General features: G+C 37.8%; 1 protein-coding gene across 9 annotated transcripts in view; it reads left to right on the top strand.

Annotated features, from left to right (window-relative positions):
* The window catches only part of NCOA1 (nuclear receptor coactivator 1), a 259,972-nt gene that overhangs the window by 203,948 nt on the left and 42,403 nt on the right, over window positions 1-13,621 (top strand). For all 9 annotated transcript variants that reach the window (XM_057558335.1, XM_057558336.1, XM_057558330.1 and 6 more), the window contains 3 exons: window positions 2,950-3,067; window positions 4,333-4,501; window positions 12,878-13,192. In XM_057558335.1, coding sequence (XP_057414318.1) covers window positions 2,950-3,067; window positions 4,333-4,501; window positions 12,878-13,192 — 602 coding nt within the window. The remainder of the gene's footprint in view (window positions 1-2,949; window positions 3,068-4,332; window positions 4,502-12,877; window positions 13,193-13,621) is intronic.

Genomic DNA, 13,621 nt, shown 5'->3' with positions numbered 1-13,621 from the left:
TCTTCATCGCGGTGTGCGGGCCTCTCACTATCGCGGCCTCTCTTGCTGCGGAGCACAGGCTCCAGACGCGCAGGCTCAGTAATTGTGGCTCACGGGCCTAGTTGCTCCGCGGCATGTGGGATCCTCCCAGACCAGGGCTCGAACCTGTGTACCCTGCATTGGCAGGCAGACTCCCAACCACTGCGCCACCAGGGAAGCCCTATAGTTCTTTTTGTATAGTAGAGAAATTAGTCAAATAAAACATTGTAACTGCTGTGCATAGTTAACAGCCAAATGTAACACAAAACTGAACCAGAAGTCTCTTTACCAACATATGGATTTTATATCAGATGCTGAATCAACTCTTAGTGGAGTAAAGTGTGCAAAAGCCACTCTCTTGATTAGACAATGCTTTCTACTTTGTGTGCAGAAGTTTTTAAATTTTTTAATAATATAAGATTTTTTAAGCTGGAATCACTGTGGCTCATGGGGATATAAAGTTTTCTTTTAACCATGTTTAAAATGGAGAAAATATGATGTTGAGCCCTTTGCTCAGATGATTAAAAAAAAAACAAAACCATTAATAGCTTGATCAAGAATCACTAAGAGCTTGTTTTCTACCCCCGCTTCAGCTGCCTCTCTCCAACAGAGACTAGTAAATGCAGTAATGCGTCCCTTTAAAAATTACTATGCCTGTCTTGTGTAACATATATACATACTTACTCATGTTTGCAATAGAGACACAAACATGACCAAAAATAGTAGGTTTATTCCCTGGACAAAGAGAGAGAAAGTGTGTATTTCGTAAAACATTCCAGCAAATCCTCGAATTTTTTTATGTAAGTGCGTTTCTAAAGGAAGTCCTAAAGGTTGAAGTGACTTTTAGAATAAAAACCAACTTCTTTTAAGCATACAGCCTATGCAAACAAAGCTTTTAATTGAATCAGTGATTGATTTCTTTGGATTTTCCTCCCCTTTTCACCAAATTTAGCACGTGAATCTTACTTTATTTTGAAAATATTTTATCCAACTTGTTTTCTTAACCTTTTTTCCCATCAAGACTACTAAAATGAGATACTGTGTCCTATTACTGAGTCAAATAAACTATCCTGTAATACTAAGTATTGATGGTAGACAGCCATATAAATTTTCTTTGACTCTTAAATATAATTATTTTGTTTAGGTTAGATTTCTAAAATGGAATAAGATTGAAAAATTAATGTGTGGAGCAGAGCAATGAGACAGCTTTAGATAATCTTTGACCAACTTCCTGATTGAAGTAATGAGAGGAATTAAGTGATTACTTTCCTATCACCGTCTATTGTTGTTGTTTGGTGTTTTTTGTTTGCTTTGTTTTTTGCTTTTTTTTTTCCAGGATCCTTTAGAATTTGATTTCTCTATCATTTGTCATGATAAAGAAGACAAGTTTAATTGCAGGCTATATAATTCTTTGCATGTAGAAGTGAATGTGCTTTTATATGGACTCCTATATTTCATTCATACTAAATATTGAGTATATTTCACATAAAAGTGAGCCTAACATGTTTTGTATAGTTAATAATGATCAGTATCCAGCATTAAATAAATTTGGGGAGCATCCTTAAATCTACTTATTCTCCATTCATTAGAATGAGGAATTCTACCAAATTATGTTTTTTCTTAAGCCACCAATGCTTTCTTAGTTTTTGTTTTTGTTTTTAGTTTGCTAGGGCTACCATAATAATAAAATACCACAGACCAGTGGTATTTTATTGCCAGAAATTTATTTTCTCACAATCTGAAGGCTCGAAGTCCAAGGTTAGGGGGTTAGCAGGTTTGGTGTCTTCTGAGGCCTCTCTCACTAGCTTGCAGATGGCTTCCTTCTTACTATGTCCTCATGGCCATCCCGCTGTCTGTGTTGTCTGTGTCCTAATCACCTCTTCTTTTAAGAACACCAGTCATATTAAATTAGAGCCCACCCTAACGACTCTATTTTAACTTAGTCACTTCACGCAAAGCCCTGTCCCCAAATACAGTCATATTCTGAAGTACTAGAGGTTAAGGCTTCAACATATGAATTTTGTTCTCTTTAGAGATTACAAATAACCATGAGAAATACTAAAAGAAAATAAAGTAATCCTTAATCTCACAACTTAAAATCTACCAGCGTTTTTTCTGTTAATATATATGAAATAGCTTATAAAAACAGAATCATCCTGAACATAATGTCTTGGATTATACTTTTTTTCTTTTTCATTTATCAGCATGTTGTAAATATCTATACCATAATTCATTAATCAATCAGCAAATTTCTGGTATTTAGGTTATTTACAGTTCTTTCCTACTATAAATAGTACAGAAATAAACCTTTCAAAAAAATTGCCCACACAAAAATGTTCTAAAGTGCACAAACTATTTTCTTCTATTACAAGACATAATTCAACCCCTTTTTTCATTCATCATTATAGACATCAATTAATTATACTGTTATTGTACAGCTATATTCTCAGTTAACAACTGTAGAGTTTTGTCCCCAGACTGCAGTGCCCTTTAGTTTCTGTTCCTGCCTTTTATAGAACATATTTTATCTTTTACTTGCAGCTCTCATTTTATGACAGTAACACTGTCCCTACTTATAGCATATTCTAATATGATGTAGACTGAATAAGCAGTTAACCAAATTGTTATGATTGTCTTTAAAATAAATAATTTCAGACAAAGTCCTAAGTGATTCTCTTACGGTAATATATAAAAACTTTGAACATCGGACTGCCTTTGATTCAGAGACTTTTTCTCACTTTCTCATTTACTTATTATGTGGTCACATTCTAGATAATTTAAGGTTCTGAATAAGTGACTTTTGTATCACTGAGGTAGTATTTTATAGGGGAAATCTCACTCTACTGTACAATATATTACTTCTTAAAAGTATTATCATCTTATCTTCCATTGTAATATGTCCTGACTTCTTACCTTTTCTTCTTTAACCAGGATTACCTGAGCTGGAATTGGAAGCAATTGATAACCAGTTTGGACAACCAGGAAGTGGTGATCAGGTTTCATGGACAAATAATACAGTGACAGCTGTAAATCAGAATAAGCCAGAGGAGTGAGTAATACATTTTGTATATTATGAAGTATCAGATACCAACTTCTACAGCAAAGAACTACTTTTCCCAAACTAGATTCCAGCCTGTATTGGTATTTTGTGAGATATTAATAGAAGTGAAAGTTTAATGAAAAGAAAAGGATGGAGGAGGACACCGAATCAAACAGATTTATTTACTGCATGACTGCAAGGCTAGTGTACATTGTAATTATCAGGAGGCTGATAATAGTATGCAGCTGTTGTTTTATTTTTCATCTCTTACTTTTCTTTGATTGATTACCACAAAATTCCTGGGACCTGTGGATGAATTGGCCTCAGCACAACAACTGTGTTGCTCTTTATTTTGTCCAGCTTTTCTCTTTGTTTGGAGCAAGAGTGGATAAGAAGGGAAGGTACTTTCCACATCTACTCAGTGTCCCATCTTAATTAGAATTTAATTTCTTAATCCACACGGGTAGCTCCATTCCAACACATAGACTATATCTCATATATAGCAACCAAAGGATGAGTAGGTAATATTGAGTGTGGAGCCTTAACTGTGAACTGTAGTCCCATTCACCTTCCCAAAAGAAGAATCCTTATCATTACATTATTATACAAGTAGTATTAGTACTAGTATTATCTTCTATGTATTTCCAAGTTTTATGCATCAGTTGGTGTCAGTTTGGATTAGACTACGTATTTCCTACATGTAATCAACAATTTATTGCTTAACACTGAGCATGTTTCATTTTTCTAGTTTGCTTTCTTTTGTAAATGGTAATCATGTCATGTTATCAATATAATTTGATCATCTTTGAAAATTAAGTAATATAATGTTACTGTTTTGATTATGGTTCAATTATCAATAATTAATGGCACCCATAGAATAAATAGTATAAATCTTGATATAGACTAAATGATTTTTTTCTGAGTTTTTGGTTGATTTTTATTTTTTACTTCTGTTAAGAACTATTTTCTCTTAACTATGGTTAATTTTTCAGGCTATTTCTGTAAGCTAACATGAAGAATATGGAAACAAAATTCAGTGATTGACAAAATAATGAAAAATATATTCAAGCTACATACCAAACATTCATAAATTTCTGCCCATTAAGTATAGAAAATTTCATTGCATAAGAATTGGTTAAAAAAGCATCTCAACAGAGAATTTCCTAGAACTATATTTGCATATATATGTGTTTGTGTGTGTGTATTTGCATTCTTAAGGTTGAGTACTTATTTGCTATATCAGTCTTAAACTTTCTTATCTTTTGATTCTGCAGCCAGTGCATTAGTTCACAGTTAGATGAGCTTCTCTGTCCACCAACAACAGTCGAAGGAAGAAATGATGAGAAGGCTCTTCTTGAACAGCTGGTATCCTTCCTCAGTGGCAAAGATGAAACTGAGCTAGCTGAACTAGACAGAGCTCTGGGAATTGACAAACTTGTTCAGGTATTTACTAAAGTTGGCATTATTTAAATGATGGAGTCCTGAAAGCTAGAAAATTATTTTTAAGCAAGACTTTTCCGTATTACTCTCACTGTGTTTTAGCTGTTTTATAATTTACCCTTGTGAAAGTTATCAAAATATATAATAGTTAAATAATGGGCTTTTTAAACAAAAATATCGTAATAATTAGAATTAGAAATAATTAGAATTAGAGAGTTTTAGGCTTTTACTATGGAACATAATCTTAGAAGCTCCCCCTAGAATAGAATCCATATTTTATATCATCACTTCTTATTTTAGGACTTAATTTGTCCTTCATTCATGCTAGACTTCAACCTATATGTTCCATGACATTCCAACTTCCGGGTTAGCGTTTTTCAGACTTTGTAGTTAAACGATCACTTTAGTGTATCATAACCAGTATTTTTTTTTTTTAACATCTTTATTAGAGTATAATTGCTTTACAGTGGTGTGTCAGTTTCTGCTTTATAACAAAGTGAATCAGTTATACATATACAAATGTCCCCATATTTCTTCCCTCTTGCATCTCCCTCCCTCCCACCCTCCCTATCCCACCCGTCTAGGTGGTCACAAAGCACCGAGCTGATCTCCCTGTGCTATGCGGCTGCTTCCCACTAGCTATCTGTTTTACGTTTGGTAGTGTATATATGTCCATGCCACTCTCTCACTTTGTCCCAGGTTACCCTTCCCCCTCCCCGTATCCTCAAGTCCATTCTCTAGTAGGTCTGCATCTTTATTCCCGTCTTGCCCCTAGGTTCTTCTGACCATTTTCTTTTTTTTTTTAGATTCCATATGTACGTGTTAGCATACAGTATTTGTTTTTCTCTTTCTGACTTACTTCACTCTGTATGACAGTCTCTAGATCCATCCACCTCACTACAAATAACTCAGTTTCGTTCCTTTTTATGGCTGAGTAATATTCCATTGTATATATGTGCCACATCTTCTTTATCCATTCATCTGTTGATGGACACTTAGGTTGCTTCCATGTCCTGGCTATTGTAAATAGAGCTGCAATGAACATTTTGGTACATGACTCTTTTTGAATTATGGTTTTCTCAGGGTATATGCCCAGTAGTGGGATTGCTGGGTCATATGGTAGTTCTATTTTTAGTTTTTTAAGGAACCTCCATACTGTTCTCCATAGTGGCTGTATCAATTTACATTCCCACCAACAGTGCAAGAGGGTTCCCTTTTCTCCACACCCTCTCCAGCATTTATTGTTTGTAGATTTTTTGATGATGGCCATTCTGACCGGTGTGAGATGATCTCATTGTAGTTTTGATTTGCATTTCTCTAATGATTAATGATGTTGAGCATTCTTTCATGTGTCTGTAGGCCATCTGTATATCTTCTTTGGAGAAATGTCTATTTAGATCTTCTGCCCATTTTTGGATTGGGTTGTTCGTTTTTTTGTTATTGAGCTGCATGAGCTGCTTGTAAATCTTGGAGATTAATCCTTTGTCAGTTGCTTCATTTGCAAATATTTTCTCCCATTCTGAGGGTTGTCTTTTCGTCTTGTTTATGGTTTCCTTTGCTGTGCAAAAGCTTTTAAGTTTCATTAGGTCCCATTTGTTTATTTGTGTTCTTATTTCCATTTCTCTGGGAGCTGGGTCAAAAAGAATCTTGCTGTGATGTATGTCATAGAGTGTTCTGCCTATGTTTTCCTCTAAGAGTTTGATAGTGTCTGCCCTTACACTTAGGTCTTTAATCCATTTTGAGTTTATTTTTGAGCATGGTGTCAGGGAGTGTTCTAATTTCATACTTTTACATGTTCCTGTCCAATTTTCCCAGCACCACTTATTGAAGAGGCTGTCTTTTCTCCACTGTATATGCTTGCCTCCTTTATCAAAGATAAGTTGACCATATGTGTGTGGGTTTATCTCTGGGCTTTCTATCCTGTTCCATTGATCTATATTTCTGTTTTTGTGCCAGTACCAAACTGTCTTGATTACTGTAGCTTTGTAGTATAGTCTGAAGTCCGGGAGCCTGATTCCTCCAGCTCCGTTTTTCTTTCTCAAGATTGCTTTGGCTGTTCAGGGTCTTTTGTATTTCCATACAAATTGTGAAATTTTTTGCTCTAGTTCTGTGAAAAATGCCTGTGGTAGTTTGATAGGGATTGCATTGAATCTGTAGATTGCTTTGGGTAGTATAGTCATTTTCACAATGTTGATTCTTCCAATCCAAGAACATGGTATTTCTCTCCATCTATTTGTATCATCTTTAATTTCTTTCATCAGTGTCTTATAATTTTCTGCATACATGTCTTTTGTCTCCTTAGGTAGGTTTATTCCTAGATATTTTATTCTTTTTGTTGCAATGGTAAATGGGAGTGTTTTCTTAATTTCACTTTCAGATTTTTCATCATTAGTGTATAGGAATGCAAGAGATTTCTGTGCATTAATTTTGTATCCTGCTACTTTACCAAATTCATTGACTAACTCTGGTAGTTTTCTGGTAGCATCTTTAGGATTCTCTATGTATAGTATCATGTCACCTGCAAACAGTGACAGCTTTACTTCTTCTTTTCCAATTTGGATTCCTTTTATTTCTTTTTCTTCTCTGATTGCTGTGGCTAAAACTTCCACAACTATGTTGAATAATAGTGGGGAGAGTGGGCAACCTTGTCTTGTTCCTGATCTTAGTGGAAATGGTTTCAGTTTTTCACCATTGAGGACAATGTTGGCTGTGGGTTTGTCATATATATGGCCTTTATTATGTTGAGAAAAGTTCCCTCTATGCCTACTTTCTTCAGGGCTTTTATCATAAATGGGTGTTGAATTTTGTCGAAAGCTTTCTCTGCATCTATTGAGATGATCATATGGTTTTTCTCCTTCAATTTGTTAATATGGTGTATCACATTGATTGATTTGCGTATATTGAAGAATCCTTGCATTCCTGGGATAAACCCCACTTGATCATAGTGTATGATCCTTTTAATGTGCTGTTGGATTCTGTTTGCTAGTATTTTGTTGAGGATTTTTGCATCTATGTTCATCAGTGATATTGGCCTGTAGTTTTCTTTCTTTGTGACATCTTTGTCTGGTTTTGGTATCAGGGTGATGGTGGCCTTGTAGAATGAATTTGGGAGTGTTCCTCCCTCTGCAATATTTTGGAAGAGTTTGAGAAGGATAGGTGTTAGCTCTTCTCTAAATGTTTGATAGAATTCGCCTGTGAAGCCATCTGGTCCTGGACTTTTGTGTGTTGGAAGATTTTTAATCACAGTTTCATTTTCAGTGCTTGTGATTGTCTGTTCATATTTTCTGTTTCTTCCTGGTTCAGTCTTGGAAGGTTGTGCATTTCTAAGAATTTGTCCATTTCTTGCAGGTTGTGCATTTTATTGGCATATAGCTGCTTGTAGTAATCTCTCATGATCCTTTGTATTTCTGCAGTGCCAGTTGTTACTTCTCCTTTTTCATTTCTAATTCTATTGATTTGAGCCTTCTCCCTTTTTTTCTTGATAAGTCTGGCTAATGGTTTATCAATTTTGTTTATCTTCTCAAAGAACCAGCTTTTAGTTTTATTGATCTTTGCTATCGTTTCCTTCATTTCTTTTTCATTTATCTCTGATCTGGTCTTTATGATTTCTTTCCTTCTGCTAACTTTGGGGTTTTTTTGTTCTTCTTTCTCTAATTGCTTGAGGTGTAAGGTTAGGTTGTTTATTTGAGATGTTTCTTGTTTCTTAAGGTAGGCTTATATAGCTATAAACTTCCCTCTTAGAACTGCTTTTGCTGCATCCCATAGGTTTTGGGTCGTTGTGTTTTCATTGTCATTTGTTTCTAGGTATTTTTTGATTTCCTCTTTGATTTCTTCAGTGATCTCTTGGTTATTAAGTAGTGTGTTGTTTAGCCTCCATGTGTTTGTATTTCTTACAGAATTTTTCCTGTAATTGGTATCTAGTCTCATAGCGTTGTGGTCAGAAAAGATACTTGATACGATTTCAATTTTCTTAAATTTACCAAGGCTTGATTTGTGACCCAAGATATGATCTATCCTGGAGAATGTTCCATGAGCACTTGAGAAGAATGTGTATTCTGTTGTTTTTGGATGGAATGTCCTATAAATATTAATTAAGTCCGTCTTGTTTAATGTATCATTTAAAGCTTGTGTTTCCTTATTTATTTTCATTTTGGATGATCTGTCCGTTGGTGAAAGTGGGGTGTTAAAGTCCCCTACTATGATTGTGTTACTGTCGATTTCCCCTTTTAAGACTGTTCGTATTTGCCTTATGTATTGAGGTACTCCTATGTTGGGTGCATAAATGTTTATAATTGTTATATCTTCTTCTTGGATTGATCCCTTGATCATTATGTAGTGTCCTTCTTTGTCTCTTGTAATAGTCTTTGTTTTAAAGTCTATTTTGTCTGATATGAGAATTGCTACTCCATCTTTCTTTTGATTTCCATTTGCATGGAATATCTTTTTCCATCCCCTCACTTTTAGTCTGTATGTGTCCCTAGGTCTGAAGTGGGTCTCTTGTAGACAGCATATATGTGGGTATTGTTTTTGTATCCATTCAGCCAGTCTGTATCTTTTGGTTGGAGCATTTAATCCATTTACATTTAAGGTAGTTATCGATATGTATGTTCCTATTACCATTTTCTTAATTGTTTTGGGTTTATTATTGTAGGTCTTTTCCTTCTCTTGTGTTTCCTGCCTAGAGAAGTTCCTTTAGCATTTGTTGTAAAGCTGGTTTGGTTGTGCTGAATTCTGTTAGCTTTTGCTTGTCTGTAAAGCTTTTAATTTCTCCGTCAAATCTGAATGAGATCCTTGCTGGGTAGAGTAATCTTGGTTGTAGGTTTTTCTCTTTCATCACTTTAAATATGTCCTGCCACTCCCTTCTGGCTTGCAGAGTTTCTGCTGAAAGATCAGCTGTTAACCTTTTGGGGATTCCCTTATGTGTTACTTGTTGTTTTTCCCTTGCTGCTTTTAATATTTGTTCTTTGTATTTAATTTTTGATAGTTTGATTAATATGTGTCTTGGCGTGTTTCTCCTTGGATTTATCCTGTATGGGACTCTCTGTTCTTCCTGGACTTGATTAACTATTTCCTTTCCCATATTAGGGAAGTTTTCAACTATAATCTCTTCAAATATTTTCTCAGTCCCTTTCTTTTTCTCTTCTTCTTCTGGTACCCCTATAATTCGAATGTTGGTGCGTTTAATGTTGTCCCAGAGGTCTCTGAGACTGTACTCAATTCTTTTCATTCTTTTTTCTTTATTCTGCTCTGCAGTAGTTATTTCCACTATTTTATCTTCCAGGTCACTTATCCGTTCTTCTGCCTCAGTTATTCTGCTATTGATCCCTTCTAGAGAGTTTTTAATTTCATTTATTGTGTTGTTCATCTCTGTTTGTTTGCTCTTTAGTTCCTCTAGGTCCTTGTTAAACGTTTCTTGTATTTTCTCCTTTCTATTTCCAAGATTTTGGATCATCTTTACTACCATTATTCTGAATTCTTTTTCAGGTAGACTGCCTATTTCCTCTTCATTTGTTAGGTCTGGTGGGTTTTTGCCTTGCTCCTTCATCTGCTGTGTGTTTCTCTGTCTTCTCATTTTGCTTAACTTACTGTGTTTGGGGGTCTCCTTTTCACAGGCTGCAGGTTCGTAGTTTCCGTCGTTTTTGGTATCTGTCCCCAGTGGCTAGGTTGGTTCAGTGGGTTGTGTAGGCTTCCTGGTAGAGGGGACTAGTGCCTGTGTTCCGGTGGATGAGGCTGGATCTTGTCTTTCTGGTGGGCACGTCCACGTCTGGTGGTGTATTTTGGGGTGTCTGTGGCCTTATTATGATTTTAGGCAGCCTCTATGCTAATGGATGGGGTTGTGTTCCTGTCCTGCTAGTTGTTTGGCATCGGGTGTCCTGCACTGTAGCTTGCTGGTCATTGAGTGGAGCTGGGTCTTGGCATTGGGATGGAGATCTCTGGGAGATTTTCGCCGTTTGATATTACGTGGAACTGGGAGGTCTCTTGTGGACCAGTGTCCTGAACTTGGCTCTCCCACCTCAGTGGCACAGCTCTTACGCCTGGCTGGAGCACCAAGAGCCTGTCCTCCACACGACTCAGAATAAAAGGGAGAAAAAAAAGAAAGAAAGAAAGAAGAATATAAAATAAAATAAAGTAAAATAAAATAAAATAAAGTTATTAAAGTAAAAAATAATAATTAAGAAAAAAATTTTTTAAGTAATTAAAGAAAAAACGGACAGACAGAACCCTAGGACAAATGGTAAAAGCAAAGCTGTACAGACAAAATCACACACAGAAGCATACACATACACACTCACAAAAAGAGAAAAAGGGGGAAAAATATATATATTGTTGCTCCCAAAGTCCACCTCCTCAATTTGGGATGATTTGTTGTCTATTCAGGTAGTCCACAGATGCAGGGTAAATCAAGTTGATTGTGGAGATTTAATCCGCTGCTCCTGAGGCTGCTGGGAGAGATTTCCCTTTCTCTTCTTTGTTCGCACAGCTCCCGGGGTTCAGCTTTGGATTTGGTCCCGCCTCTGCGTGTAGGTCGCCTGAGGGCGTCTGTTCTTCTCTCACACAGGACGGTGTTAAAGGAGCAGCTGATTAGGGGGCTCTGACTCACTCAGGCCGGGGGGAGGGAGGGGTACGGATGCGGAGCGAGCCTTCAGCGGCAGAGGCCGACATGACATTGCACCAGCTTGAGGCGCGCCATCTGTTCTCCCGGGGAAGTTGTCCTTGGATCACGGGACCCTGGCAGTGGCGGGCTGCACAGGTTCCCAGGAGGGGCGGTGTGGATAGTGACCTGTGCTCGCACACAGGCTTCTTGGTAGCGGCAGCAGCAGCCTTAGCGTCCCATGCCCGTCTCTGGGGTCTGCGCTGATAGCCACGGCTCGCGCCCGTCTCTGGAGCTCGTTTAAGCGGTGCTCTTAATCCCCTCTCCTCATGCACCAGGAAACAAAGAGGCAAGAAAAAGTCTCTTGTCTCTTCGGCAGCTGCAGACTTTTTCCCCCGGACTCCCTCCCGGCTAGCCATGGCGCACTAGCCCCCTTCAGGCTGTGTTCACGCAGCCAACCCCAGTCCTCTCCCTGGGATCCGACTGAAGCCCAAGCCTCAGCTCCCAGCCCCCACTCGCCCCGGCGGGTGAGCATACAATCCTCTCGGGCTGGTGAGTGCTGGTCGGCACCGCTCCTCTGTGCGGGAATCTCTCGGCTTTGCCCTCTGCACCCCTGTGGCTGCGCTCTCCTCTGCAGCTCCGAAGCTTGCCCCCTCTGCCACTCGCAGTCTCCGCCGCGAAGGGGTTTCCTAGTGTGTGGAGACCTTTCCTCCTTCACAGCTCCCTCCCAGTGGTGCAGGTCCCATCCCTATTCTTTTGTCTCTGTTTTTTCTTTTTTCTTTTGCCCTACCCAGGTACCTGGGGAGTTTCTTGCCTTTTGGGAGGTCTGAGGTCTTCTGCGTTCCGTAGGTGTTCTGTAGGAGTTGTTCCACATGTAGATGTATTTCTGATGTATTTGTGGGGAGGAAGGTGATCTCTGCATCTTACTCTTCCGCCATCTTGAAGCTCCTCCTTCTCTCATAAAGAATGCTCAGAAATTCTTGGGTGGGTCCAAGGGGGGCAGAAGGTGGCTGTGGGGTCAGCTGGTGGGCACAATTATCACATGGCTCCCTCTGATGGGTCTGCAACTCGATGTGGAATAGTGAATAAAAGGGTCAGTTCATCCTCAGGGTTCCTATGATTCACTCTAGAGGCCGCCATCAGTATTTTTTTAATGGAGTAGAACAATGTAGAATACAGAGTATCAGAATGCAGAAAAAGGGGAAGTTATGTTTCATGAAACTCTGTTTTCAGTTACACACACACACACACACACACACACACACACACACAATAGGTCACAATTTAAATTACATTTCTTACAATGAGTAATAGTCAAAAAGTTTGACTATTGCATTCTTTTAGGTCAGCTATGAATTTTTTTTCAAATGAGATAGAAACATGATTTCTGTATTTGAGATAGAAAAATTAATCCCTCCTTTAGGAATCTACTTCTCATGGTAACCCATTAAATGTAACATTTGTTGATTCTTAGACTTTGCAGTGAGGTTCTTTTCAAACCGTTTAGCTTTATTTCATTGATGTAAGGCCCTTATTTTAACCATATTTTCATCTCTTTACTGAGATTTTAAACATCTCAGTTAATCTATTACTCCATTTCAGAAGTAACTTTTATAAGTGATTCCTTTAAGTAGCAAACTTCTGGAGAGCTTCATGAATTCAGCATGAATATATTATTATGAAACTTTCTAGAGATAACATGCTCTCAGATCCAAAATCATATAGAGAAGCATGTCATTTATTGCCAGAAATTTATTTGTAAAATGTTCTGGCTTATTTTCCAACAGGGAGGTGGATTAGATGTATTATCAGAGAGATTTCCACCACAACAAGCAACACCACCATTGATGATGGAAGAAAGACCCAATCTTTATTCCCAGCCTTATTCTTCTCCTTCGCCTACTGCCAATCTCTCTAGCCCTTTCCAAGGCATGGTCAGGCAAAAACCTTCACTGGGGACTATGCCTGTTCAAGTAACACCTCCTCGAGGTGCTTTTTCACCTGGCATGGGCATGCAGACCAGGCAGACTTTAAACAGACCTCCAGCTGCACCCAACCAACTTAGACTTCAACTTCAACAGCGATTACAAGGACAACAGCAGGTGAGTACTCTTGTTCAGCTGGTGATCCTTTTTAAAGGTATGTGCTAACTCTCTCTCTCTGTAATAAGACAGCCCAATTGCTACAATAAAGGTATCAAGTCCACTCCCAGAATCTTTATGACTCAAAAAGTCATCCTTGGTCTTAGGATAAGAATAAGGGACATTCATTCAATTAAAGACTTCTAGCTCATAACAAAGTACTTTGACACCAACAGTTTAAAAGGAATTTACTTTTTTTTTGAGATAAGAAATATTTAGGATGGACATCATATAATTATTAAATTAATAAAATTGAAACATTGATTAATTTCTAAAGTAGAGCATCAAGAGATACTGTTTATCAGACTCACAGACTTAGAGAATGAACTTAATGGTTACCAGGGGGAAGGGTGGCGGGAAAGGATAGTTAGGGAGTTTGGGATTGACATG

The sequence above is a fragment of the Balaenoptera acutorostrata genome, chromosome 12 (genome assembly GCF_949987535.1).
Source record: "Balaenoptera acutorostrata chromosome 12, mBalAcu1.1, whole genome shotgun sequence".
In the NCBI taxonomy this organism is placed as follows: domain Eukaryota; kingdom Metazoa; phylum Chordata; class Mammalia; order Artiodactyla; family Balaenopteridae; genus Balaenoptera; species Balaenoptera acutorostrata.
Note: the sequence above shows the minus strand (reverse complement) of the source record. Positions and strands in the feature narration are given on the sequence as shown.